The sequence below is a fragment of the Etheostoma spectabile genome, chromosome 17 (assembly GCF_008692095.1).
Source record: "Etheostoma spectabile isolate EspeVRDwgs_2016 chromosome 17, UIUC_Espe_1.0, whole genome shotgun sequence".
NCBI lineage: Eukaryota > Metazoa > Chordata > Actinopteri > Perciformes > Percidae > Etheostoma > Etheostoma spectabile.
Genome location: NC_045749.1, coordinates 19,786,582 through 19,812,276, shown reverse-complemented (window position 1 = coordinate 19,812,276; position 25,695 = coordinate 19,786,582). Strand labels below are relative to the sequence as shown.

The 25,695-nt window shown below is 41.6% G+C and overlaps 1 protein-coding gene across 1 annotated transcript in view; it reads left to right on the top strand.

Annotated features, from left to right (window-relative positions):
* kndc1 (kinase non-catalytic C-lobe domain containing 1) overlaps positions 1-25,695 on the top strand; it is a 49,560-nt gene that overhangs the window by 4,568 nt on the left and 19,297 nt on the right. Inside the window, exons 3-20 of the mRNA XM_032541690.1 lie at positions 893-1,039; positions 1,994-2,111; positions 2,202-2,344; positions 4,909-5,544; positions 7,182-7,296; positions 7,829-7,900; positions 8,100-8,161; positions 8,262-8,420; positions 9,475-9,552; positions 9,730-9,814; positions 10,744-10,936; positions 13,360-14,033; positions 16,134-16,272; positions 20,952-21,214; positions 22,690-23,045; positions 23,954-24,047; positions 24,808-24,905; positions 24,992-25,176. Coding sequence (XP_032397581.1) covers positions 893-1,039; positions 1,994-2,111; positions 2,202-2,344; positions 4,909-5,544; positions 7,182-7,296; positions 7,829-7,900; positions 8,100-8,161; positions 8,262-8,420; positions 9,475-9,552; positions 9,730-9,814; positions 10,744-10,936; positions 13,360-14,033; positions 16,134-16,272; positions 20,952-21,214; positions 22,690-23,045; positions 23,954-24,047; positions 24,808-24,905; positions 24,992-25,176 — 3,617 coding nt within the window. The remainder of the gene's footprint in view (positions 1-892; positions 1,040-1,993; positions 2,112-2,201; positions 2,345-4,908; positions 5,545-7,181; positions 7,297-7,828; positions 7,901-8,099; positions 8,162-8,261; positions 8,421-9,474; positions 9,553-9,729; positions 9,815-10,743; positions 10,937-13,359; positions 14,034-16,133; positions 16,273-20,951; positions 21,215-22,689; positions 23,046-23,953; positions 24,048-24,807; positions 24,906-24,991; positions 25,177-25,695) is intronic.

The window sequence follows — 25,695 nt, the reverse complement described above, 5'->3', positions numbered from 1 at the left end:
GTTATCTGACCAAACCCATATTAGGCCACAATGGCCACAGCTACAATAATAAAGCCCCAGTTGATATGTACCAGAATGATCATTTTAATGACTTTTGAAACTTTTGACAGACTGGTTGTAACTTTTGAGTGAAGCCCTGAAACATAAACTCCTCTAGTCCATCACAGGGCAGAATACACCTGCAGCTCCATGTGAGAATGTGTCCGGTTTAACAAATGATTCATGCTCTTTCATATATCTTTTGGGTACTCCCCTACACATCTGTGTCTGCTATGCTTCAGGGGCAGTCTAGAAATATGTATTTTTGCTGCATCTGATCTGACTGGGTTCTAACGCCTTTGGCTTCTTTTGCATACAAATGTGAAGCTCACACACTCTTATCGAGTGCGTCACTGTTCTCACCATAACATGAATACATTTACACTAGAGTTATGTAACCCGATTTCAAATAAACCGTGCATTCTAGTTTTGCAGTCTGAAAAAAACAAACCCCTTTATTTGTTTTTCTTAATGGATATATTGCCAAACTAATGGCCTACATTTGAGAAAAAAAGGCCTTCAGCCGAGTATTTACTCTTCTATTTTGGTGAACCACACCGGGATCCGCCTTGCACGTGTTTACCACATAAGTATGGGTTCAGACCTCGGCCATTTGTTGGGTGTCATGGTTACGTCTGCGATGTGAACTTGGTACCTGGCTCAAACCCGCTGTTGATCATAATACCCACTGTCAGTGTAGCGAAGCAAAACATAAGCTCTGTCTTAAATATGTACAATACAAAATATTAAGAAGACCCTGTATTTTCTCTAGACTTTCACAGATTCAGCTCTCTGTACTGCAGCTGGTTCCCGATGATGAGAGTGTTTTCTCCTCCTTTATCCCCGGCTGCAGGGCCATGTTTACTCTCTGGGCTCTACACTGTCTGCCGCACTGAGCTTTGTCATCGAGCCAGAGCTGGAGGCGGAGCTGGGGGAAGAGATCCAGAGGCTGTTGGAGCAGATGCAGGAGGAGAAGCCCGAGAGCAGGCCGCTCCTGCAGGTAGGAACACTCTGCTGACTCTTCATATCTGCAGTGATTTATGGAAGGGTGTGAAAAGTCCGAAAAGGGAATTTATTGCCCGAGTAAAATACACTTATGTGGAATTTGCCTAGGCGAAGACCAACAAACATGTTAAACATGACTGAAATAATCAATAAATACAGAAACAAATATGTACAACACAAGGAAGGAATGTTGCACATGGGGAAAAGAGGTTGAATGTGTTGAGTACAGAATGTGCAAACAATAGGCTCGTTGAAAACAAGCCAGGTCCCAATGCATGCCGGTTACATTTGTGTCCAACTTGCTCTGATGTCATGGACACGTAGGCAGCGACAACCTCACAAGATCAAGGCGGACGCAGTTTATAAACCCAGGCGACGTAGCTGCTCTCCACCGACTGCAAGACCCAGGGTATGATGGGAAACGCTTGGTGCTCAGCGGGTTCAACAGCTGATTGGTTCAAAATCGACTCAACATGATGACCATTCAGATTACAGATCATCTACAGTCTGTTGTTTAACACCAGCTACAGTACAGCATTTTAACAGCTACTCTGTTATGATAAAAACCTCTGGAGACTGTGTACAAGCTGATGTAGGGGTCTGATAATGTTTTGAATAAATTGGATTCGGACCTAACAGGATGTGAGTATTTCTGTTCAGACTGAAGGCAGCTTAGCCACTGAGCATGTGAGACTCCCAACAAAGATAGTATAGAAGTGAGATATCTCACTCTGTACATAAAACAAGCGAGATGTCTCACTCCGTAGCTAAAACAGAGACCCAAACACACAGGGTGAAAACAGGATCTGCAGCAATGTGCAGTACAACAAGGTGTTTTTTGAAAATGAAACTTATTCTGGTACAACCTCAAAATACAATTATGAATCTGAAAATGAACATAACATGGACACTTTAATATAACAAACCTGCAAGTGTAATACTCCCACAGGACATCCTGGCTCTGGCTGAAGCAAGGCTGTCTCATACCTCCTCTGCAGCCGTGTGCCGGAAACTGTCCTCTGTTGGGCGTCGGGTGCTCTCCATCGAATCCGTATCAACCTTTCAAGGTCTTTTTATCATCTCGATTCACACGTCAGCGCTTGGTCTCGGCTGCGATATTTCTCCTAGCACTAATGGCTCTCTTTGTATATCCACAGATGGACAGGAAGGCTCATGGGAGGCAAGATGGCAGCATCCAAAACCCAGATGTCTGCTTACAAGACTGAGCTTGGATGATAATACCAAAGACCTGTGTGTTGACACGTCTGTTAAAGCAAATGGTCTGTCTTCTAGGCAGCAGGTATGTGACAGTTTTAGCTATACACATTTTTTTCTCTAGAAGCTGCTGCCGTGGAAGAAGAAATCATTCAAAGTACACCAGAGTGTGCCGCAGTAGGCTACAGGTCGAGAGCACTGACTCCTCCCTCCTCCCTTTTACACTTGTAAAGCTAGCATTTTAAAAAGGTAACATTAGCTGTGTTGTCCCTAAGTTTGTGTAAGCCTGTGCAATAAATCCAGTTTTTTAATCGGGATTACGATTTAGGCTCCTAACGATCACAACAAAATAACGATTATCTTGCACATTACATTTTACAAGTAACATTACATTACATTTTTCCCAAAGGCAGAGCAGGATACCCAGGACTCGGTTTACCTCTATCACCATTTCCAGCCACTGGGGGGCCATAGGCAGGCTGGGGGAACGCATATTAATGTTAAAAAACTTCATAAAGTGACATTTTCATGCCATGGGACCTTTTAACCCTTGTGTTGTCCTCGGGTCAAACTGACCCGTTTCAAAGTGTTTTATATCAGATATATGGATTTCTTTCAACCAAATTGCCCAAAAATAACATGGATGATTCCTTATGTCCTTCAGGTAAATATATTGATTACTTTTTATTGAATATTTTGGGTGTTTTATTTAATCTTATAGCATTTGTGTGTGTTTTTTTTTAATGGTTTCATATTAGTAACCGTTGAAACTCTGACATCTACCCATCTGAGATCCACTCAACATCCTCTGATCTTAACTATTAGTCAAAATAATTCATAACTTCTGCCTTTTAAACTAAAAACTGATGTATAATTTGATATAAATGAGGTTTGTTGACCATGAATTCCAAGAATAAGTGTAAAACCTGTTGTTAAACCAGCTCAGGTTTTAAAAAAAGTGACAAAAACATCGGAAAAAGCACAAAAAAATGTTAATTTTCAATTTTGACCTGGAAGGACAAGTTCATGGATAACAGGAAGACAACACGAGGGTTAAAGACAGAAGTTGCTAAAGAAGTCCACTGGGGACCAACTTCAACCATTAGATCTGAGAAAAGTCATTTAGTTAGTTTTGATGCTCACATTAAATGTTAATGTGCTGTATTTATATAGCGCTTTTCCAGTCTTAACAACTGCTCAAAGCGCTTTTACATCTACAGGAAACATTCACCATTCGCACACATTCATACTGGGGCTGCCGTACAAGGTGCCACCTGCTCATCAGATAAACATTCACACACACTCACACTCCGATGCGCAGCACCGGGGGCAACTCGGGGTTCAGTGTTTTGCCCAAGGACACTTCGACAATGACTGCAGGGGCGGGGATCAAACCACCAACCTTCCGATTGGCAGGCAACCGTTCTACCACTGAGCCACAGCCGCCCCACATTAATTTTATATTCATTCTGATTAAATGATGCCCAAAACTGCTTGGGTTCTACACCTAGCCTTAATAATAATAGTAGGGAAACCCCTGGTTAGCATGTATGACATTTCCTGCTGTATATCTGCACAAGTTAAAGGCACAGAAGCCTCATTCTGGATTTTAGTAACTTGGCATGTATGGAAATTCCATAAAAATACGCACATATGCCGGCCTTCTTCTTCTTCTTATTATATGTCCTAATGTTGGTTGCCAGCAGTATACTATGATTTAATCAGTTGCAGGGGATCATGAAAATATTTTGGACTTTTAATTATAGGCATTAACATCACGATGCGTTTCCCATCCAAAGCTATTCATTTCCTAGGGGTGGGTGTCATCGGGTGTGCTACTGTTTGATTAGATTGTGATTCTTTGTTTCGCGATTTGATGCAGAATCGATACTCGATTTAAAACCCAATTCTGGATTGAGGAAATCCAAAGGGGTGCCCTTTTTCCAGGCTCTTACTCCACTGAAATGCAAAATGAAACATACAGTTAAGCCAACTAGTCATAATGAAAGTCGCTGTCGGACCAAACAGGAAAGTACAAGAAGAGTAGTACAAGAGTAGTTGGCTGCAGTGTGTTGGTCAGCTGGTCTTGTTAGTTTGTGTTCAAGATATACAAATACAGTTAATGCAAATTATTTGTAAAGCGGATTATTAAGTTATTAAATCCAATATAAGCCCAAACTAGGTACAAGACAGCTCTAACAGGCGCTGCACTGTGATAACACACAAATTGTCGCATTTGCATTCGCACTGCATTGACCACAGTGCCTCACACTTTTCCACTATTCTTCAAACGAGCCATAAGCAAGCGTTATCCGTGTGAGCTGTCTTACTTTAAACTGCATATTCTTCCTCATCAGTTCCTGTTCACCTCTACCCCCATCTTAATGAAATCCAGAGCCAGACCTGGTCCATAGATGCTGATAGTGATAGCACTCTTTGCTAAAAAATAAGGTTTTCCAATCTTTCCATTAGCTCTCAGTCATTCTGATTTATTTCCCACCCCTGACAAAATTGACCAAGGTTTCTGTAGCTCTGCTTCAGTTTTGCAGTTATACAATCTTTTGTTTTACACTCATTCCTGTATAATTAACATGATTTATGCTTTCTGCTGAAACAAACGCCTGTGTATGGTAACACCGTGTTCTGCAGGTGTGCGGGGGCTGGGACTCCTCTCTCTGGGCGGAGGATATGGACAGCGGGGAAGGAGATGACAGGATCTTGGCAGATGAGTTGGACTGCAGGTCCCACAACAGCTCCCCAGTGCGGAGGAGAGCCCAGCAGAGGCTGAACAGAGTGAGGGGGGCTCTGAACCGCTCCTGCTCTGTCCCAGACTCCAACAACCCCCCTTGTCTTTCCCCTCGTACTCACGGAGATATCAGTATACCCATATCTGACCTCACAGAGATCGGAGCGGATGAACATTTGAGCTGCAAGTCGGTGTGGACCAACAGACTTCAACAACTCGACCGAGGCAAGTCCTGCGAGTCGTACCCACACAGTAGCACTGAGTATTGGGCGAAAGCCGTTGTGGACAACCAAATGTCACAAGGAAATGAGGATGGTGCAGAGACGTTATGCATTGGGGAAACAAAGATTCAACGTTGCCATGAATGTGAATCGAAAGACTGCACCCAGGATGTAGCATCTTCCTGTACTTCCTGTCAGGAGCTGGAAATGGAGCACGGCCCTACTGAGGACCAGAGCTTGTTGAACCACAGCCTCTACATAACTAATAACTACATGACCAAAAGCATGCTGTGCCTCAATGAAGAATCTCAGGATGAGGTGAGACAGTGCCGGATGGCTCTCAAACCTCTGACTTTGCATTTGCGTCCCGGATTGTTTCTTGTCTGGTGCTGTTATGGAAACCCACTAAAGGGTTGACTGTCTGCAAATAAGTCGCTGTGAAAGAAAAATATGGAAACATGAAAATGTTTATTTAGGAATGGGAACAGTTAGATTAACCATTTTTTTTAATACTGTATCTTCCCTTGAATGCTATGTAATGAGTAGTACCTTGAGAAGAAGCAGAGTTAAGCTAAGTTAGTCTGTATCTACGGCGATCCGCTTCTGGGATGTCTCCGGTGCCGCCGGATGTCATTCTTTTTGGCCGGATGTCCGTTACCTCCCGCTTTCTTTCCGTCTTTCCTTTTGATAATTTTAAACTCCGTTGGATTTGTGAGGACTATGGTTAACTGCTCCTCAGATCTCTGCAGGGTAAATCCAGACAGCTAGCTTGACTATCTGTCCAATCTGAGTTTTCTGTTGCACAACTAAAACAACCTTCATGAGGCAAATTTGTAGCGGCACTGTGGCTACGCCCGATGCGGTCTGCACGGTGCTGATGGCGATTTTGCGGCCTGGGAGACTCTGCTTGGGGGGGGGGGCGGTCTGGGGAGAGTCTGAGCGCCAAGCTGTGCACTTCCCTAGATTTTCTAATGGGGTTGCACGGACCGGGTAGCTACAGGACCAGGCTAGCTAGGCAACAGGCTATTGGCTAGCTACAGAACCAAGCTAGTTAGGCTACAGGCTGTTGGCTAGCTACAGGACCAAGCTAGCTAGGCTACAGGCTGTTGGCTAGCTACAGGACCAAGCTAGCTAGGCTACAGGCTGTTGGCTAGCTACAGGACCAAGCTAGCTAGGCTACAGGCTGTTGGCTAACTACAGGACCAGAAAGTACAAAACGGTATATGCTGATTCAAATATTACTGCGCTTTAGAAATGCTGAAGAGTGCTTTAATAAAATGTTGGCTGAGCAAGTAAAACAACACAACGTAAAAAGACGTCCATTCTTGAATTTGACAGCTTTTACTGTGCAGTACATGCTAACCGCGCTAACCACTAGGAGCATTAAACAAGTTTAGCTAGTAAGTAGACCTCTTGCTATGATTAAGTTGTCTACTTTTTCTACTTTTATTTGTCTACTATTTTTCCAACTATTTCTAAGGTCAAGAATGAACTTTAACCTTTAATCACAAAGTTTTTTTTCTTCTTCTTTTAGCTTCATAGCAAGCTAAGTAGCCAATGTTAGCCAAACAAATTTTATACTGGATAATTTAGCTATAAGACATGATGCTGAGGTCTGCCTAACTTTTTTAATTTACAAAAATAAACTCCCTCCTTTAAAATCTCTTGCTGTTGTCCATTAATATTACTTGTAATGAAACTTTAGGGATATTACTGAGTTATACAGTTCTACATTTCCAGAGGGTAGTGTTCAGTCTCTTTGAGACAGTGTAAACATGTATGATTCAGCAATAACAGACCAAATCGTGCAAGTAGACAATTAGAACGAAAATTTAGTAGAAAACTTCCATAAGACAAACCACTGCTGAAGGTTGGAACATTTTAAAGCAGATTTTGAGAACAGTGATTCCTTGAGTTATTTTTCTGTTAAACTGGGCTTCTTCTTTATTTTCTAGTGGATCTCTCTGCGAGAGGTACTGACTCGGTGTGGATGCAAGCTGACAGTTAATGAGCTATGGGCTCTGTGTTACACCTGCCTGTCCTCACTGCAGACCTACATTGACTTTCCAGGTGATTTTAACCACTCCTGCTCCCGCAAGAACAGTTAAGATTTCAATAGGGCTGCACGTTATGAGAAAAATATCTAATTGCTATTGAGTTTTACTGACATTGCTCTTGCAATATGATTCATGATGTTGGAGAGAATGATCTTTATGTTTCATTTTCATTGAAAAATATTAAATGAAAAATGATTATAGTGCGATTTTTGCAAAGATCTGTACCAAACCAAGATTTTTTTCTATAGTCTGTAGGATACGATTTGTAGCCTGCGACATCTCCGCGGCACCACAAGACTTAATTTAGAATGGTTTGGCACATATTCAGCTTTTAACAAATATTGCCCACCCCCCACACACCTCTTGTGACTTGGATATTGCAATTGTCCATATTGAGTTTTTGATACAATTGCTATTGATTGTGCAGCCCTAGATCCCAACATATCATGTAAGAGCACATCCTATTCTCTCTCTATATATATATTTACACAATTTGTGGAAATGCTACCCTTTTTCTGTCATCTGATTTCTCTCCTTTCCATTAGCCTATCTATGCCTGGACACACTGCATGTGGGCTGCGAGGGAGAAGTACTTTTCCTGAAACCTAAAAACATCGGTAGGTTTACGTAAGTCCTACAGTTGGCTGTGTTGCTGCAGAACAATGAAGCCCAGCCAGCAAGCTAACATTCTTCCATTGCTTTAATATATTTAGGTTTATTTCCAAAATAGGTTTTTGAAAATGCACTCTTGACCCTAGTGCATGAGTCAACAGTGTCTGGAGGCTTCAATAACTTACTCACTTGTGTTCTTTGCAGCATCCCGAGATGAGTTTTTTCTCGCTCCTGAATATCAAGAACATGGAATTGTGACTGAGAAGGTTTGTCTTTCTGATGGGCCTTCAGTTTTTTTTAACGCAACTTTCTGATCACCAATCATTTTCTTTAATTTTGCCCCCTTCTATTCTTGTCTTGGCTCAGGTTTGTGTGTATGGCGTTGCTGCTATTCTCTGGGCGACAGCCAAGTTCAGTTTATCACCTCATCAAAAACTGGCAATGCCTCGCAAGCTGAAGAGACTGCTCCTGGAGATGGCAAAGAGGATGCCCATTGAGAGACCTACCATCATCATGGCTAAAAAAGTATTACTTTCGTTATTACCTTGACACTTTCTTTAAAGAAAACATGCATTGTTAAGACGATAACCACCAGTTCTTTTCTTCTACTAGGCACAATTCACTGCAAGTTGCAAATCTCTACTGCATTGGCCTGAAATTGATTTTGTTTCAACCATCCCATTACTTTTCTGACTCCCAACTCTTGACTTAAACTCCCATAGCCGACAGTAGGCTAGTTCTGTTTTCAGCTCCCTGTTAGAACGCAGACAAAGCAACGGGCTGAGTTTCAATTTGATCAAATAAAACAGATAATTGTACAAAAACTAAATGACTATTTGACTTTAAAGGTCCCATGGCATAGTCGACTAAATCTTGACTTATCAAAAAACATGTGAATGACTAAATATGACTAAAACTAACGAGGACATTTGACACAAGACTTAGACTAAATTAAAAATAGGTGAGAAAATTAACACTACTCTCCAATCACTTTGATGACGTGCGGGTAGACAGATAAGAGAGTGGCTCCAGAGGACAGGAGGATTTATTTAAGGGATCAAACGGCTTCAGGAAGTAAACCCATATAACAAATTATGATACCAATTTATGATACCAATTAAAACAGATGAGAGTGGCTCTGTTCAGAGTTTCCACTGAATGGAATGTAACATATTCCCAACAACTGCTGACATACTTTATTCTGCCCTTCTGTCTGTCAAATCTTGCTCTGGAAAGCACCTATAATTGCACATCATTGATTGAAAAATGCTCTATGAAAAGCCTGATTTGATGTAAGAGAGGGAGTACCTTTTTAAATAGACATTCTTTGTGAAAGGCAGTCACTTGAATATAGATAATCCAATTTGTGCTTTGCACTTGTGCCAACAAAGGACAAATCTCATAATTTACTTACATTTTTATGCGGTCTGTCATTTGGACAGCAGTTTGTAGCTGTTTGTTATTCAAACACTTGCGTAATTTCAGGGCAGAATTCGGACATTCTTGGTGTCTGTCTGGGATTGTGTGTGAAGTGGCCTGGGCTGTTATCACATTTGTATTTCTTGTAAATCTGTTCCAGATCTGCCGTGACTACTTATCTTGTCAAGGGACAAATGCCGAGACTGTGTGGACCAATCTCATCAGCAGAGTTCACCCGGTAAACCTTCTTTTGTTTTTCACGTCTACATTAATTTTGCTTTATTTCTTGTACACTAGTCGCAACGTCAGGATCCTATGTTTCTTTTTTTAACCATCGTCTTACTGTCTGTCCTGTTTTGTCTCACGGGAAAATCGGATCTCTCTATTGTAAAGAACCAATTCTATTTTCTTTCAGCCAGCCGCAAAATCCAGTGACGCAGACGATTTGAGTGCAACTGAAAGTTTACAGAGGTCATTTGAAGATTCTGTGCTGAACAGTGGTAGGACATCTTCACTTTATGGTTGACCCTCATGCAATAGAATTTACCTCAAAATTTACATAATATAGACAAAGCCCAATGCAAGTGTCTTTGCTAGTTAAAGCCCGACGCAGTTGTCAGTTTCCCGTCCAGCGCCCGTGTCTTTTAAATAGAAAATGCGCCTACGCCCATCTGGTGCTGTTCTTACAGGGAGGTGTGTTCAGGTGCATTCTTTACGTATATTGCACCATTGACCAACACAATCCTGGTATAAAGTCAATAACGCATTTTTTTTATTGTTATTGTAAGGCCTGCTTCACGTCATGGAGTTGTGGTGGCGTAGTGCTCGTGCCGTACATGATGTGATGTGCTCACGAGCTTTCACTTCACGCATGAACAAATCAGTTTCTTCTCCTTAAAATCTCTCCTTCCTGCTTAAATCCGCCACCATGATAGCAATGCGCCAAGGTCCAAACGCGCCTGGGTTTTAAAGGGAATGGGAGATGACACTCCGATTGGTTTATTGCATGTTACGCCCAAAACACCTATGACTTAATGAAGACACTAAGTAAAACCCTTTTGAACCATGAGCCTGGCGCACTGACCTTTTTTTCTGCCTTTTAAACTACCAAAAGTGGATTTGGACACGCCCTGAATGCACCTGCGCTTGGATTGTTAAAATAGGGCCCTAAATGTGCCAAATACAAGAAGACCATTTCAAACGTGCCATTAAGACGCACCGCCAATTTCTTATTGTCAATAAAAATGTCACTTCTTTTAATATTCATGGCAGGATATGAGTCAGTAAAGATGGGAGCATGGCTTTTAACTGGGATCTCTGTAGTAGCCGATCTTCCTCATATTTCTCACATTGGGTGTAATTTACCGATGTGCATTGCATGAGACAATATCACTGATATTGTATTTGGCGTTGTTGTAACTGTGTGTAGGCTTTGTGCCCATGGCCACTGAGAGCCGACTGGCTCCTGTGCCTGGCCCTGTTCCCCACAGCTATCCAGTCAACAAGGAACTCCAACTCCCAGAAGCCTTCACCTCCATTGCCACACACTTCACCCCCATCATCCTGACCAATGAAGGGGACTCAGAGGAGGGGAGCCAACACCATGGAGCTGCCATTGAAGGGTAGGATGTTCCAGAAAAGTGTAACTATTATCACTTTTATTTGTTGAGTGTTAAATGAGAAGATGTTATAAGATGTTAGGTTAGCGTTATGTACCGATAAAATCAATTTAAATATATTCCGCAAGTTTAAAAAGGACAAGTTGGGGTTTTACTTGGAATTATGTGCTGGACTATTTTTGAGTAGACTGAATTCATGCTGGCTCCCACACACACACACACACACATGACCGCCATGACATTGTTCACTAATACAGCTCTTCTAGAATTTCCATTTTTGGACTGAATGTATAAAATCCGGATTATAGGAAATAGTCACTTTGTGGTGTTTGTGATGCTCTTTTCTCACATTGCCAGACCCTCCTCCACAGCGCGACGGAGGAGGGTCTGCCTAGTGCACACAGAGTTTCGTGATGGGACAAAAACGTGCTCTGGTTTATTGGCATTGCTTTAAACCAATCACAATTGTCTTGAGCCCCGGTGCTGCTGCAAAATGGTCTCGGGAAGGAACTTCTTTGGTGCAACGTGTATGTTCAAAAGTTGTTTTAGTCGTAAACTAACAGAGAACTCAGATTGGACAGATAGTCTAGCTAGCTGTCTGGATTTACCCTGCAGAGATCTGAGGACCAGGTAACCATAGTCTTCAGAAATCCACCAGAGTTTAGAATGTCAACACAAAGAAAGCTGAAAGTAATGGACATCCGGCCGAAAAAGAATTTCCGGGGGCAACGGAGCAATCCCGGAAGTGGAATGTCGTAGATGTAGACTAGTGACGCTCAGAAAAAATACCAAGTGTGGCCACTATGGCAAAGTTGCCTCACAACCCAGGCATGGTCTTCGAACTCAGGCCAGGTACAGTGACTTGCTGAAGTCTCTGCCGGTTGCCTCCAGGAAGTCACCTGCACCACACAATCGCTGTTGCCTTTAAGCTATGCTAAGCTGGTATGGAAAAACTCAGGAGTAGCACAACTCATATTCACAAATGAGTTGTGTGCCGTGACTTGCGCGGTAGGGCTGCACAGTATGTGGTTGTTGTTATCGTCATCGCAATATCAACCGTCGCGATATACACATCAGGAACGCCAGCAATATATTGCAAATGACACTCTTTTTTTGTATTAGTTGAAAGAAAATATCAGTAGCACACTGCACTTTATAATGTAACTGTGGTTCTTTTTTTATTGGTGCCTTTTATATTTGATTAATTGAATGTTCAATGTGTTCAATAGAAGCGGCAGAAATGCAGAAGTGAGCACACTTTAATATCTGTTCATGTATCGCAAGTAATACCGTTATTGCCACGTTCAACAATCTTATCCCATATTTTGGTGCAGCCCTATTACACAGAAGCATGTAATGAAATCTCGGGACGTGGAGAGATTAAGGCAGACAGTCCCGTTTAACCAAGATGTGATAATGGGCGGTGTCATCCTCAGCTCTGAGGGTCTGTGCCTTTTTCCCAGATGCATATATGTCTCCCTCAAGCTGTCAAGTTTGGTATGCCAAGATACTGAGATATCTGGGATATTTGAAAGTGTGTCAGGCCCCTTTAGCCTGATTCCACCTACCTCCACAAGGAAACTGTCCTGGAACAAAACATTCCCTTCCTCATGCAGCTGCCTAGACTTTTGTAACTGTAGAGACACATGAAGAGCTTTGGTTGTTACATACTGGCCGGACATTCTGGTCCACTGACACGGGACATACAAATGACCTGATGTTGTTGAAGTTTTCCCTTTGTCTCATCTTACCCTGACATGATGTTTTTAGAAATCCCACCACTTAAGCTATCCGGTTGCTGGCTGTTAGTACATATTTAACCAACAGATATGAGAGTGGTATCAATCTTCTGCTAAATTTCTTCTTTCTTTAACCCTCATGTTGTCCTCGGGTCAAATTGACCCACTTTCCTATGTCAAGATTCTTTTTAACTACCCAAAATAACATGATTGATACTACTACTTTCTACTTTTATTAATTTCGGGGGGTCTTCATAGCATTTGAAAACTAAATTAAGTGGTTTTGAAATAGTATGGAGTAAAAGTTGACAAATTCCAGTCTGTGGTTATCCATCAACATACATTCCTTTAATTTTAGTCTAAATAATTCCTAATTTCTGCTTTTCTAACTCAAACATTAGGTAAGGTTTCCTATAAATGAGGTTTATTGACCATACATTTCAAAAATAACTGTAAAACAAAAGTTAAAAAGTTAGTGTTACATAGTGTTAAACGTCAAAGTTGCAAACATTGAAAAAAAGCTTCAAAAGTGTTGAAAAAAGGGACAAAAACATAAGAAAAACTTCATAAAAAACCAACAAAATGGTTGATTGATGAACACGAGGGTTAAACAACAGAATTCAAATGAAAAAGTAATACAACTTTAAAAGGATAAAGAAAGCTTATTAGCGATCGTTTATTTTACAGAACTGCAGATGGATTTACAGACGGCAGTGAACACATCGAGGAACAGGGCCTCGATTTCACCTCCCACTCGGAGTACTCCTGCCCGACACAGACTGAACCCACTCTACGTACACAAGAGTTGCCTGTTAACCAAGCAGTCGGAACTACAACATCCAGCATCGAGATGCCGGCCAACCCTCCTTGCACTCTCCCTGATATTACATGTCTTGTCTCTCTTCCTCTGCCACTCTCCACTGACACCAGTAGTTGTGGTGTTTTCAACAATTACCTCTTCCGTCAGGATCCCACGACAGGAGATCTTTCCTTAGTGCCTGTGCAGATTAGGGCTCCAGAGTCTCTTCTCGGGTTGGATATCAATCTATCCCTGGTGCCACAGCCTGTACAGGGACTAATCACAGTCCCGGAGAGCACTGCTGGTCCATTCCTTAACTGTCCGAATGGGCCGGTGTGGCGTGGAGCCCATGATTATCACCCACCAGCCTCTAATTTCAGTGGTAGCTCCGTCATTTCTGACCGACCTCCGGAGCGCGGTGTGCCCAGAGCTGAGAAGCAGTCTTCTTCAGAGTCCACCCCCCCTAAAGTCCTCCCCGCCCTACAGGAGGTAATTGACCTGCTCAAAGGAAAGTTTTCACTTGATGGATGTTTGGACAATGGACATGAGGACATCGCCATGGGTATGTATCTTTAGCTAACCGTCATATAATTGTATTAAGTGCTGGTTTTCCAATTAAATGTTTTGAGTGATCTGATATAGACTAAAAAATCCCAAAATCAATCTTTTAATATATGCCTTTTCACCATGGATGTGTAGGGCGTCACCTGACTTTCACTCAGGAAAGGGGGCCCGTGTTCTAACCTAAACCACTAACTTTTTTCTAATGTTAACTAGTTGTTTGGGTCACATTCTGTTGGCTAAACTCAACTGTTGCAGCTTTTTTCATTATTTACCATGGTATAGTTGTATAGTTTTACAAGATTGTTGTGGCTGTGGTCTAAAGTCTTACTGTACTGTGTTGACCACTGCTGTAGTTTGTCAAGTCATGTTAGTCCAGTTCTTAAAGTAAACATTAACCCGGTGCATTATAATAAAATATTCAAGGGTTGGTACTTGTAAAATTTACAGCATAGGTTATCTGAGAATCTTTTATATCCAAGTAGGGCTGTTTGATATAGAGAAAATCAAATATCGTGGTATTTTTGACCAAATACCCCGATGATGATACCACAATAATATTGTAGTGTTGACTATTGGTACTTTCACAAAATATTTGCACAATGAGATGTTTGATAAATAATCATCAGTAACGTGTATATACTGTAATGACTAAGTGGGTAAAGGTAAATAATAAAACAGTTACAGTCTGGTAAGTTCAGAAAATGATGTCACCTAATGTAATGCAGCCTTTAAAACCAGGAAAAGACACCACTTATGCCACATTACGATATCCAAAATCTAAACAATATCTAACCTCATATCAAGATTTTGATATAATATTGATATATTGCCCAGCTCCATATCCAAGCAACATTTGTAGTCTCACTGAAATATCCCTAACCTTCTTAATATCGAGTCAGAAATGTAATCGAATAGTGACCTTGTGACTCAGAATCGATTCAGGAAATTATTGGCGATACCAAGACCTAGTTGTAACATTACTTCATTTGCTTTACGCAGAATTTGTGACCCACCTCTCGTATCTTTTTTTTTTTACATTATGCAGTGATTCCCAACCAGGCGCACTTGTACAGTAATCTAGACCGCTGCAAGGTTCCAGAGAACAGACATGTTTAAGAAGTTTACAAATCTGCGTAATGTTCCTTTAACACCAGCCAGCTCCTTCACTGCAGGCATTTCTTTAAAGGTCCCATGGTATGAAAATTTCACTTTATGAGTTTTTTTTTTAACATTAATACGAGTTCCCCCAGCCTGCCTTTGAGAAAATGAAAGCTCAGATGGGCCAATCTGGAATCTTGCCCCTTATGAGGTCATAAGGGGCAAGGTTACCTCCCTTTTCTCTGCTTTGCCCGCCCAGAGAATTTGGCCCACCCATGAGAGAGACTCATGGCTTTCAACGATAAAATGGGAGTTGGTCAATGCACACCCCAGCCTCCACCTTGCCCCCCGTCACATACAGTATTAGGGGACCACTAAGGTCTATATAAAAGGACTTCAGATACAGTGTTAGGGACCATAAGGTCCATATAAAAGAGTACTTCAGATACAGTGTTAGGGGACTACTAGGTCCATATAAAGAGACTTCAGATACAGTATTAGGGACCCAAGGTCATATAAAGAGACTTCAGTACAGTATTAGGGGACCACTAGGTCTATAAAAGAAGCTCAGATACAGTATTAGGGACCACTAAGGTCATATAAAAGAGACTTCAGATACAGTATTAGGACCACTAAGGTCTGTATAAAAGAACTTCAGATACAGTAATAGGGGACCACTAAGGTCTATATAAAAAGAGACTTCAGATACAGTATTAGGGGACCACTAAGGCCTATACAAAGAGACTTCAGATGCAGTATTAGGGGACCACTAAGGTCTAAATAAAAGAGACTTCAGATACAGTATTAGGGGACCACTAAGGTCTATATAAAAGAGACTTGTGATACAGTATTAGGAGACCAATAAGGTCTAAAAGTATCCAAAGAGCACCATGTCATGGGACCTTTAATGAAATGACAAAAACATGACCCACTCCATCATTCTCCTTTGAGGTGTTCAGATATATTAATTTATAAAATCCACTTTTTCTCTTTTCCCGAGGGGAGTACATCTTCTCTTTGAAGGACCTCCAGAACCACACGTTTGCCAGTGTTGTGAAGGAGAGGTTCAGTGACCTGTATTGGGAAGACGACTTGCTGGGTGTATTGCACTACCTGGTTAACGACAGCCCATCAACACTGTGAGTAGGACATTAGACTTTTCCTTTAAACTGACTGAGTGAGATAGATCAGAAAGAAACATTTCTCATTTTAAAGGTCCCATCTTGTAAAAAGTGAGATTTAAATGTCTTTTTTTAATTATAGAGCAGGTCGAGCTCAATCCACAGAGAAGCGCTCACAGCCCAAAATCAGAAACTGTACTTTTAAACGAGCCGTCAGGACTTCTGTAAGGTTGTGATTTCACAGCTATACTATACAGTATGTAGGTAGAAAGTGCCACTGTAGTGCTGTTACAGTCATTCCCCGGCTCCAATGATGCAGACAAGCATTTAATTAAAATAATCAAAATCAAAAGCAGTAATGACGATTTCTAGAACTTTTCTCTCTCCAACCCCGCCTACTTGTGTGTGTCCAATGAAAAAACTAAATTTATGCAGCTCTAGACATATGGCAATGTAAGCTTACCAGTAGCCTAGTCACAGCCATTTTGAGACACCATGGCCACTGCCCAGGTCTGGGATGACGGAGAAACCAAATCTTCCTGCTTCCCTGAAGTCCCTGCTATGGCAACATGTGCCATCCCTGTGAGTGAGTTATAGTAAGTAAGGAAGTAAATAATGTTTATTTCTAGAGCACATTAAAACACAGCTTGAGCTGAACAAAGGGCTATACAAAAGGCACTAAGGTGCTGTATAAAAGAACATTGAAATCTAAAATAAAAGTAGAAGGAAAACACAAGAAGTGCATCCCATCGAGAGATTAGTGTGTTAAAATTAAAAAGGCCAGTGAGTAAAAATGTGTCTTTAGCCTAGATTTAAAAAGAGAAATGGACGGAGCCCATCTAATATCTAAAGGCAGCTGGTTCCACAGTCATGACACAGCAACTGCAAAGGCTCTGTCACCCTTTTAGTTTGAGTCGAGATCAGAGGACATAGAAGAGAGATTTTTCATCAGAGCTAAGAGCCTTTGAATAGGAGCCGCAATATAACGTGGTGCCTGACCATTAAGAGCCTTGAAGGCGATCAACAGGGTCTTGAACTGGATTCTGCGGTGGACGGGGAACCAATGGAGAAAGGCCAGCACTGGGGTAGTGTGCTCACATTTTTTTAGTACCAGCCAAGATCTTTGCAGCTGCATTTTGGACCATCTGTAGGTGACCTAATGAAGACTGGGGACGGCCTAAATAATTTTTTGGCCTTAATTTGGGGGTTTGGTCAGGTGGATAAAAAGCTGTGAAAATTGTTTGACCTACTTTATAACCAAAGATTCAAAGCTGTGTAAGTCTCCCCCCTCCCCCATTTTAAATGCACACTTACAGTTGCAACAGTCCAGCCTGTATGTAAAGAAGGCATCTGTAAAGAAATGATGTATGGCAAAGCATGTGCGCTCTGAGACCTGCCCCTCTGTAAACCAGTGGTGCGTTCAGGTACCCCTTGTTGTGAGAGTTGGTGCTGAAAAAAAAAAAATGATGACCTTAAAATCGGAAGTCAAATCGTGAGAGTAGTGACGCCTCTATTATAAATTAGGGGTGGGAATCACCAGACTCTTCCAGATGCGATATCTTCACGATACTTAAGCCACGATACGATACTATTGCGATTTTAAACATATTGCAGTATTCTGCGATATATTGCAATTTATAACCGTTTTTCCCACTTCTGATTTTTCCCGATTTCAATAGATGTCCCCAAAAGGAAACTTTGTCAACATCTGTTTTCTCTGGTTGTTTATCTCACTTCAATTTTTTTGCTGCAAAAGGGATTGTCAAGCAGACAAACTGACAAACAATTATTATGAAAGATCGATACTTGGCGCCTATGCATTGATACAGTATTGCCACTGAAATACTGCGATACTATGCTGTATCCATTTTTTTTCCCCCACCCCTATTATATATATTCATCTGTCTGGTGGATCACAGAGAGCACCTAATAATTAGCCTGCTCTCTCTCACACAGGCTGCGCCCTCTACTGGACTCTATGGCTACAGGGTCCCTAGGTAGAGGGCTTCGCCTGTGTGAGATACAACTAGGTATTTAAAAGCATAACTTTTGGTCATCTCTAGTGCTGCCAAACGATTCAAATATTTAATTACGATTAATTGCATAATGTCATAGTTAACTCGTAGTTTATCTCACATTTTTATTTACTCTATATGTTACTTGATCTCTTTTTGTCCTATTATTATTATTATTATTATTATTATTATTTTTTTCACATTTTAATGCTCTTATCAACATGGAAAAGTGGATCAGCTCGCTTTGGTCCAATGTTTTTTTATTGAAAATAACACTGGCATATAGCCTCACTTGGAGATGTCATTCACGCTTGGAGCAAATAATTTCTCACACACAGTAACACCGTCCATCAATAAAAAGGGTGAAAAAATACTTAGTCAGGGGAAGGGGGGGGGGGGGGGGAGAGAGAATTGGCTTCAGCTTGATGCTTTACCATTAAGTGGTATTTCAGACTGGACATGCTGCGATGATAGCTCAGTTCACAACGACAAAACACACAGATCACTTTGGTCTGGTCAGTGGAACATTTGGCAACTTTTCAAAAGTAAACTTTCCATTCAGAATCTTATTGGCGTCCATTTTGGCGTCTCGCGCTCGCCATCCACTCAAAACTTAACGGTACTACTCTTTGGCCCCTTCGCAAGCCCAAACGGTGTGTGTGTGGCGTGCTTGTTTTGTTTCCAGTCTAGCTAGATCCGGTGTGGTGTTGTAGTTTTTCTAACGTGACTAGTTGTTGCAACAGCATGGGAAAAAAACTACAAAGGTTGCTAGGCCAAAAAGAAGGTCAAGCTTGCGATGAAAAAATTTGACGCCATTATAATTGGTTTGCGTTAACGCCGTTAATAACGCGTTTAACTTACAGCACTAGTCATCTAACACAGGCGGCGCCCTCTACCTAGAGCAGTGGTTCTTAACCTGGGTTCGATCGAACCCCAGGGGTTCGGTGAGTCAGTCTCAGGAGTTCGGCGGAGGTCAAGACACACACCCGACTCATATGATTCGTGATGACACGTCATCAGAAGGGTTCGGTGAACGCGCATATGAAACTGGTGGGGGTCAGTACCTCCAACAAGGTTAAGAACCACTGACCTAGAACAAGGGTAATAATAGCATAACCTCTGTTTCAGACATGATTCACTGCCCACATCTCAGAGTCAAAGAATGATGAATTAAGGTACCTGTCCCTGATAATACCAATACCGTTTTTTTTAAGTGCCAGTGCACTGGAAATGACATGTTTCCCACCATATTTTCAAACATCCAAATCAACTACATAAGCTCAGTCGGAGCACACTTCCAGTACGGTACAGTAGCAGTACAGTTTTGGAGTGGGTGATTTAAATAGTGACACAACGCACCACAACACCATTGCTGTAGTTCATCTCTTTACATATTACAACTTATGAATCGTTACACACATATTTCAGTTCACTGACTGAACCATCCACAGTGCGGTTCAGATTCCATCATCATGCATTCGTTTTTAATCCTTTAAATGAATAGGGGGGAGTTGTCTAATGGATCAAATCAGCACTGTTAGCCTTCACTATGCGTTAAAGAGATTATCTTTGGTGAATAATCACCCTGAATTGAAAAAGCATATCTACTTAACAATAAATCAGCCAGCGCTTCCTTCAAACATTGAAATGCCCAAATTTGGCTGCTAGTGGTCCGATTTTTTTTTTTTTATGTATTCTTTTGTGGGTTCTAAAGAATAGAATTATCCAGTCCACACTGAACTTGACCTCTCCTCCTCTTCTGCACACTCTCAAATATGAGATGTGCATGTACAAACACAGCATTCAAATGAGCATTAATACAATATGCACTTCAAACGTAAACTTGAACAGCCTAAATGGTCCCTATGGTAACTGATTTGCAGTATGTTTGTGAGTGCTGGGAAGGAGGTCTATCCACATTGAAGATGCATGTAAAGCCTCTTCTGCATTGTTTCAAATATGATGACAAGTAGCCCTGGGGAGGGGGGGGGCAATGTGTCTTAAGTGCACGAATGAAGGCAACAAATTCCATGCTCTGCTCTTGTCTCCATTTAAATGTAAGCTAGCGACGAGCAGAGGGACGAGCATGTCATTTCTGGCAGACATTGTTTTATCCAGCCGTTGCCATGCTCTTACGCTCAGGGCGATGTGTGGAGGGGCCCTGGCTTTAATCTGCTACTAGGGAGACATCACAGCTTTGTATAGAGATATACACTCTCCCCCGGGCAGTGGGCTTGTTCACAGGGCTCAGCTGTGGAGTTTTCTTCCCACTGTTCCAGTTTTTTCTCACAGAGGACTGGAGCCTCTCTAGTGAGAGATGGAGTGGACTGTGTGCTATCCTGGTGCAGTCACATTTTATTGATCGATCGGTGGGATTCTGATCTGCAAGATGTGAGCAACAAGCTGCAAGAATTTCGTCTTTCATGGATTTTGGTTTGGTTGTTAGTGGTTATTGCAATAGGCGATGGGGTTTAGTTTTAACATTAAATCAGTAATTTCCCACTGCTTTTACGCTGTATTCTGGATTCATCTGTGAATGACTATTTTGTTGTTGTTCTTACAATTGTCTTTTTTATTACATAGTTAAATACATATGATAGTCATCAATTTTTACATTACGGCTCATTTCCGCTAGTTTTTAACACGCTGTGTGTTTTCTGTCCCCTAATGCACCTCATGCAGCGGATCTAATGAGGATCCTTTATCAAAGGCTGTGCAAAGGGCAGCCCTTACCCCACCCTTGATAGCCACCGTCTGGGGGGGGAAGAGAGACGTTTGCCTGCATGGTTGTCTCGACCTGAATGGAAACATTCACACATCCAGTCCCGCTGCTGCTGTGGATTGTTGGGAAGAAAGCGAGGCCCGGCCCTGTCACGGACAAAATGAGGCTGCGCTCGAAGCTCTTGGATTAAGAACGGAGGAGATTCAACGCTGCATCTGTCAAGGTAGGAGATAGACGCGGTTACCCTTGGACAAAGATCAAAGCCATTCAAATGACGGTGTGTAAAGAGAAGAGCATTTGGAGAGTGCAGACTTTTGCCGAAGAAGGCCGTATCTCAAAATCTTAATGCAGTGTGAATTTTCCCAGTCGGGAACTAATTTTCTCTAATTATTCAGACATCACATGAATGTTTCATAAACACAAAGACAAAAAACAGACAAGCTGTTCCAAAAACATGAACTCTTTTGCAGGGGTAAATAATTACTTCAAAAATGTGTTAGGTTCCGATAGCTGGTGCCATTTTTGGATCCAGTTCCGAGAAATTTGCGACCTATAGCCCCAAAAACCCGAAAATACTGTATTTGATAAACTGTTGGGTAGGGCTAGGCAACATATCGATATTGTGTCAATATCGTTAAATGATGCTAGCTATCGTCCGTATCAGATATTGTAATATTGTAATTTGACATGTTGTCTTTTCTTGCTTTTACAGGCTGCGTTACAGTAAAATGATTACTTTTCTGAATTTACCAGACTTTTATAATTGTTCTGTCATTTGCCTTTACACACCTAATTGTTATATCCATATTATTGATGATTTTTTAAATCTAAAATCTAATTGTGAAAATATTTTGTGAAAGCACTCGACACCTACAATGTCGCCACAGTATCGATATCAAGGTCAAAAACATTGTGATATCTGAATTTCTTCATATTGCCCGGCCCTAGTGTTGTGTAGATTCATCTATAGCAGCGTGTCATATTTCATAAGTTGTTTTATTTGTCAGATCTTAATCTGTCAAATAGTTTGTAAATAAAGCTATCAGATGAATGTAGAGCAGTGAAAATTACAATATTTCCTCTGTAATAAAGTGGAATATTTCCACTTGCTCTCCTTTACGCCTCTATACAAATATGTCCTTTACAGTAAACATACTTAGTGCATTTGATAGAGGTAGATTCTGTACTGGTTTTAGATTGGAACTTTGATGTTTTTCTATATTTCCCTTCATTTGGCTGCTGACTGAAGTCATGAGAGCTGTGACTGGCTGTTGGATGCTGCTCTTAAGATTGAAGCACATTCATAAGAGTCCAAGGCATGCTAGCAAACTCTAAAGATGTGCTTCTCCTCTGGGAGGAGAAATCATTCCTGGCCAATGACATTCACAAACACACCCTATGCATCCGCTTTTGTTGTGCTCATGAATATGCCAGACATGTGGTCTTGATCACAAACAGCCTCTTACAAGTCACTTGAGATAAAGAGATAGCAATCGTTGGAAGTTCAACTTGCGTTGCCTTCAAGCTCTTCTTCTAAACAGTGGGTGCATTGTGCCTGTGACAGAGTTAGCAACAATACCCTAGCACCACCCCTTGATCTCTCAGTGTGTTGTTTTCCTCACAAATCCAGTTTTTTTTGCTCTCCTCTCTGTTCTCTCTTTCCCCCTCTCTCGCCACTGTCCCTGTTTACTGGTCGAGGTGGGAGCACGGACAGTTGGGACGCGGGGGTCATGGAGGGAGGAGACCATTCAGCGGGGGGCAGCGATGAAAGCCCCTCTGAAGCCGAGTTCCCGTCGTTGAGAGAGGAAGGGCTGCCGGCGGCCCACGAGGAGCAGATGAGCCCCGACTGCTCCGAGGACATGGAGGATAGTGACTCTCTGGTGTCGGAGCGACTCCTTTCGCCCGGATCCAGAGCAGAGGGGCTGGGCCTCGGCTTCAGCCCGGCCTGGTCCTTGGCCTTCTTCGGAGAAGATTGTTTCAATCTGGAGGTGATCCAGTACGCAGTGAATCTGGGGCAGCACACAGGATCACCATGTCTGGATGTCAAAACACAGGTGGGTAGACCCGTCTAGTGACTCACACTTGACATTATGTGTTTGAAAAAACATCAAACTGCATGGTTTATTTATCAGATTCTATCACACTAAAGCAATGAAATGGATATCATAGAGTATGGGTCTCTATGTGAGTTGTGTATATTAATGCAAAAAGCTGATAATACTAACATTGAGTGGATGCTTTTTAAAAAGAGTTTTTTTTTAGCAAAAAGAACAAAAATGAAAGTTCTTGGGAAATGTACATTTCCATCAAAATATTCTTTGGAATTGTTTCATTACTTCATGTTTATCAACTTCAGATTTGAAATGCTATGCTGTGATTTAATTCATTGTTTCCATTTTTCATTTTTTGTACATTTATCCATTATGTTTCCACCATATGGTTATTAAATACAGTTTCACGTGCTAGTTTCATTTGAATAAGTGCAGGAATTATTTTACTATCTGTAATGAAGTGGGGCACGGTCAGGCTTTGGGGTAAATAGAACCAGAACATGTGGGGGACTTTAGGATAATTGGCAGATTATTCTCTCCAAACTGGATCTGAATATTAATATGTTGTACTTAGCCCTGGGCAAAGGAAGTTGCTATCATTTGCAAAAGAATATTAATGAGCAGGCTTTGTGTTTGCACACTTTGAATGCACCACTGCTTCTTCAAAAGGTTTGTGTTACATTTAATAACACACCTTAAGAGCCGTGTGGCTGCGACTTCTCACTCATTCCACTTCAAAAGAGCTGGTCTGTTACCACGGTAGAGAGAGAGAGAGAGAGAGAGAGAGAGAGAAGCAGAAAGTGCTACTCTATACGCCCTGCAAACACCCAAAGGGTTCTTTTTCAGTTAAAGCAATGTGGTGTTATATTTGGGCCTTTTGTGTGATTTTTGCATGATTTCCTTTTAAGCAGGAACTGCAGCAGCAGCTGATGATTGAAACAAGGAATCTAAAGAAAACGAGAAAGTTTTACCAGAAGCTGTTTCAACAAGAGATAAAAAACAAAGGTCGGTAACCCATTTCATAACACTGCTAGTCCATCCAGGGCAGCGATACAGGTTCCTGGACTTTTTTCTTTATACATATATTTTTATTATAATTTTTTGGGCTTTTCCACCTTTTTTTAAAAAAAATTGTTTTTGACAGGACAGCTGGGTGAGAGACATGTAGGACATGTAGGACATGTAGGAAATCGTCACGGGTCAGATTCGAACCCTGGACCTCTGTGTCGAGGCATAAACCTCTCAGCGCACGTGCGCCTGCTCTCCGCTGATCCAACCTTGCCACGGCAATCCTTTTTTTAAATTGCAATTCTATTTAATCCATTATAACAAAATTAAATTACAACATGTTGACATTATGGTCCAAGTCCAAGTTTTTTACAGCTACTTTACCCATGTGACGCATACTGTAGTCAAGCCTCTAAGAATATAATAACACACACGTTAGCCCTGTCTCTGTAGAGATTATTGTTTTGGGAATTTTAGGCCTTTTATTTGTATAGGACAGCTTACACTTGAAAGGGGAGAGAGAGGGGGAACGACCTGTAGCAATGGGCCACACGTCGGAGTCAAACCTACGGCCCCTGCATGGAGGAGTAAATCTCTATATATGGGCGCCCGACAAAGCATTTTTTGATTCTCTATTCTAAGGAAGCAATTTGCTCAGTGACTGAAAACATTTTGGTACTCAGCCCTGACTGCTAGTATTCAGAAATGGCATGTGCTGCTTCCAGTGTATCTATAAAACAGTGAATGTGTCCCAAAGGTTCTGACAACAAACTGATGCTGTCCAAACTCAAGTCCCAGTTTGAGGAACTTCGGTCCAAAGTGGTCTTCTTGGATTGTGTGAAGAAATACCTTGAGGTACTTACAAAGTGCTACAATTCCAAACACTCCACACAACAAGTCGGCCCTCCTATCCTTTGATATGATTTCTTGTATTTCTGCAGATTCTGAGGGTGGACCAGTGGGGTTTGGAGGTTTCATTGCTGCCTTCTTTGGCTGTCTGTGGAGCTGGCTCTCTGGACATCCAGTCCTCTGAGGACCCGTCTGTTCTGAGCTTTGGCACCAGCAAAGGGAAGAGAACTCTGCAAGCTGGGTCTCCTCTGGGCCTCATGGCTTACCTCTATGCCAGGTATTACTGATGAAGGTTCACATTTGAAATGTGCTAGCCTTGCTTTTTCGCTACAAGTCCTTAGGTTGCATTATTCAATGCCATAACTCAGAAACAGGAGGGAAGACTGTGACCATATTTCACATTGGGTGGGGAACTGAATTGGTGACATGCACACGTGTGGTTTGATAACAAATCAAAGTGAAAGGAAATGTTGGCAGTGTGAGAGTATAACGCTGTCTCACAGAACAACCAGCGACAAGAACTTCTGTATGAAAAACACAAGTTGTGACACAAGTGTGTGTAAATTGCATTTACATTTAATTTATGTTTCACGAAAATAATGTTGTTGGGCTATATAAATGCTGAAATTCTCTTTATCAGGTAGTTGAATAGCAGGCGAAAAAAGACTTTTGAAGCATTTAGTTTATAAAAAAACATTTTAAAGAGGTTGTTTCATACATTTGTGTGATTGGAGTTGTGCAAAGGTAGTGTAAGGAATCACTGAGTGGCTTTAAAAAGTTCAGTTCTTTTTTTCAT